Below are 2185 nucleotides of genomic sequence, written 5' to 3'. Positions count from 1 at the left end.
GGACACGGCCGAGCCTGCCTCAGGACACCCTGGCTGGGGAGGACAAGCTCAGGCTGGAGTTCAGTAGATGGACGTTATGCAGATGGTACAGCCACCACAACTTCTGCTGCCAGGGAGACACCCCACCCTTCCAAGGGGGCAACAGCAGGGGGTGCATGTCACCTCAGATCGAAGTACAACGTTCTCCTCTTCGAGGTCCTTCAGCTTCTTCTGAAGGGAATCCAGGTGGAGGTAGTTCTGGACGGAGGAGGATGACTCGTTCCGCTTCAGTCTGGGAGAAAAGCGCACTCCATCAGGGAGGAGACCAGGAAGGGGTACCCAAAGGTGTAGGAGCTCGGTGGGGTAGAGGGGTTGGCTTCATTTAACCAATGCAATTCCGAGAGTTCGTGTAACTCTTAAGATGCACACAGAGTCACAAGGGATGTTTTACAGGATGGTGAGATGGTTCAACACCCAGGGCCAAAACCAACATGGCGGAAGGAGAAAATCCTGAAAGCTCCACACGCAAGCCGAAAGTCACGGTCTGTGTCATCCCCCGATGTACACAGATGATAAATTAATTAAATCCAAAAGCAAGCGCTCTATGTAGGCCGCATGTGTAAACTCGGGGTCATAACCCTGAGACCCGAGTGTTCTTAACAGCTCCATTCTGCAGTGAAGACAGGGTGAAGTAACATGACCTCTGAGTCACAACAGAGCTGGGACCCCAATGAGAGGCTCAGGGATCTGTGTTAGCCCACCCTGTTCCCATGAATGTGCTGGGCACATGGCTGCTCTGACAAGCCAGCAATGGAGCCTGTAAGGAGACAGAGCTCTCTGCCCTGTGACTCCCACTGAAGCGTGAGAAGGCTGTATCTGAGGCCTTCAGAGGGGAAGCCAAGCTGCTGGTGACTTACGGGGTGGAGCAGACGGACTCGGGCTCACTCTCCTCGGCCGCGCTGGTGTAGAACTGAAGCAGCTCATCCTTCATTGACAGCTCGTGTCGGAGCTGAGATACCTATGAGAGCAGCACAGAGAAGGTTGGAGCTTTCTGGAAGGTGGCAATGTCCCCTCTGTGCTCACCCCCACATGGGGACTGATTCGCTACTTGAAATTTCAAGGCATTGAGTCTGCCCAATTAACAAAAACCTAATCAATGCCGTCTGGGTGGATGTCTGGGTGGACGTCTGGGTGGAAAACTATGTTCACCATATTTATTTAGAAGAGCAGATAGAAGAGTGGAACGTTCTGGAATGATCACCGGGGTGGGGGTGAGACTGTCTATTGGCTTTGGAAGTGGCCAGATGACCAGCTGGGCAAGTGGCCAGAACAATGAGCCGTAATACAAACAAGAGAGGTCACTGGCTTTGTCAGATGCCCTGTCAGTGCAGATCTGAGCACGTGCCCACTCCAGGTGGGCTGCCACTTAGGAAACCACAGCTCCTCCGTGTGACCACACACCTCACAGTGTCCCTGGCCAAGCTGGTCAGTCACTACCCTGCACACGATGGTTACTAGGCAGAAACTTGGGGTGTGCGAGGAAACGATGAGCCGGGAGGAAAGCCAAGCTGCTGACTTCTGGGGGGGCTTTGCAAATGTTGCCGGAGCGGGCTCAAGGCTTTCAGATATGCAGTGGATACTGTGAAACTTATCATCTGCCCGTCCAGCACCCAATACTGATAAGCACAGGACCAGGGCCGTGAAGGAGAATGGGAAGTCTGTTTTCTGGTGTGGCTTGGGGCTTGTTCCAGCTTTCCTAGAGCACACAGGGAGTGAGCGGACTCTGTCTTCTTGGAGGATCTACTTGGATTATATACTGTGTAAGGGCTCCTCTACCTGGAGGGATCACTCAATAATTCTCCAAAGAGAAGCATGGCCTCAGAGTTTTTCCATTCGGAGTTTCTCCCAGGAAGCAGGGCATCTGCATCCTACAGGGTGGGAAATCCTTCATGCAGGCCGAGGGGGGGTCTCACACTGATGGCCATGGAAGGAGGCCAGTGGGCGAATCCTAGGTGGCGTGTCCCTCTGCTCAGAAGGACATCCTAGCCCATGTGCTTTCTCCCTAACTGAAGCCATTCCCCTGGGCCAGAGAAGGCAAGAATACCTTTATTTCCCAATACTACAGCCTTCCAGTTTACCATCTCAATACTACAGCCTTCCAGTTTACCATCCAATACTACAGCCTTCCAGTTTACCATCCCAATAC

General features: G+C 53.0%; 1 protein-coding gene across 1 annotated transcript in view; it reads right to left on the bottom strand.

The window, feature by feature from the left end:
- Positions 1-2185, bottom strand: part of Trak1 (trafficking kinesin protein 1) — a 105970-nt gene that overhangs the window by 29020 nt on the left and 74765 nt on the right. Inside the window, exons 4-5 of the mRNA XM_005348216.3 lie at positions 897-997; positions 163-271 (exon numbers count right to left, since the gene is read on the bottom strand). Coding sequence (XP_005348273.1) covers positions 163-271; positions 897-997 — 210 coding nt within the window. The remainder of the gene's footprint in view (positions 1-162; positions 272-896; positions 998-2185) is intronic.

This window comes from Microtus ochrogaster, chromosome 5, assembly GCF_000317375.1.
Source record: "Microtus ochrogaster isolate Prairie Vole_2 chromosome 5, MicOch1.0, whole genome shotgun sequence".
Taxonomy (NCBI): domain Eukaryota; kingdom Metazoa; phylum Chordata; class Mammalia; order Rodentia; family Cricetidae; genus Microtus; species Microtus ochrogaster.
Note: the sequence above shows the minus strand (reverse complement) of the source record. Positions and strands in the feature narration are given on the sequence as shown.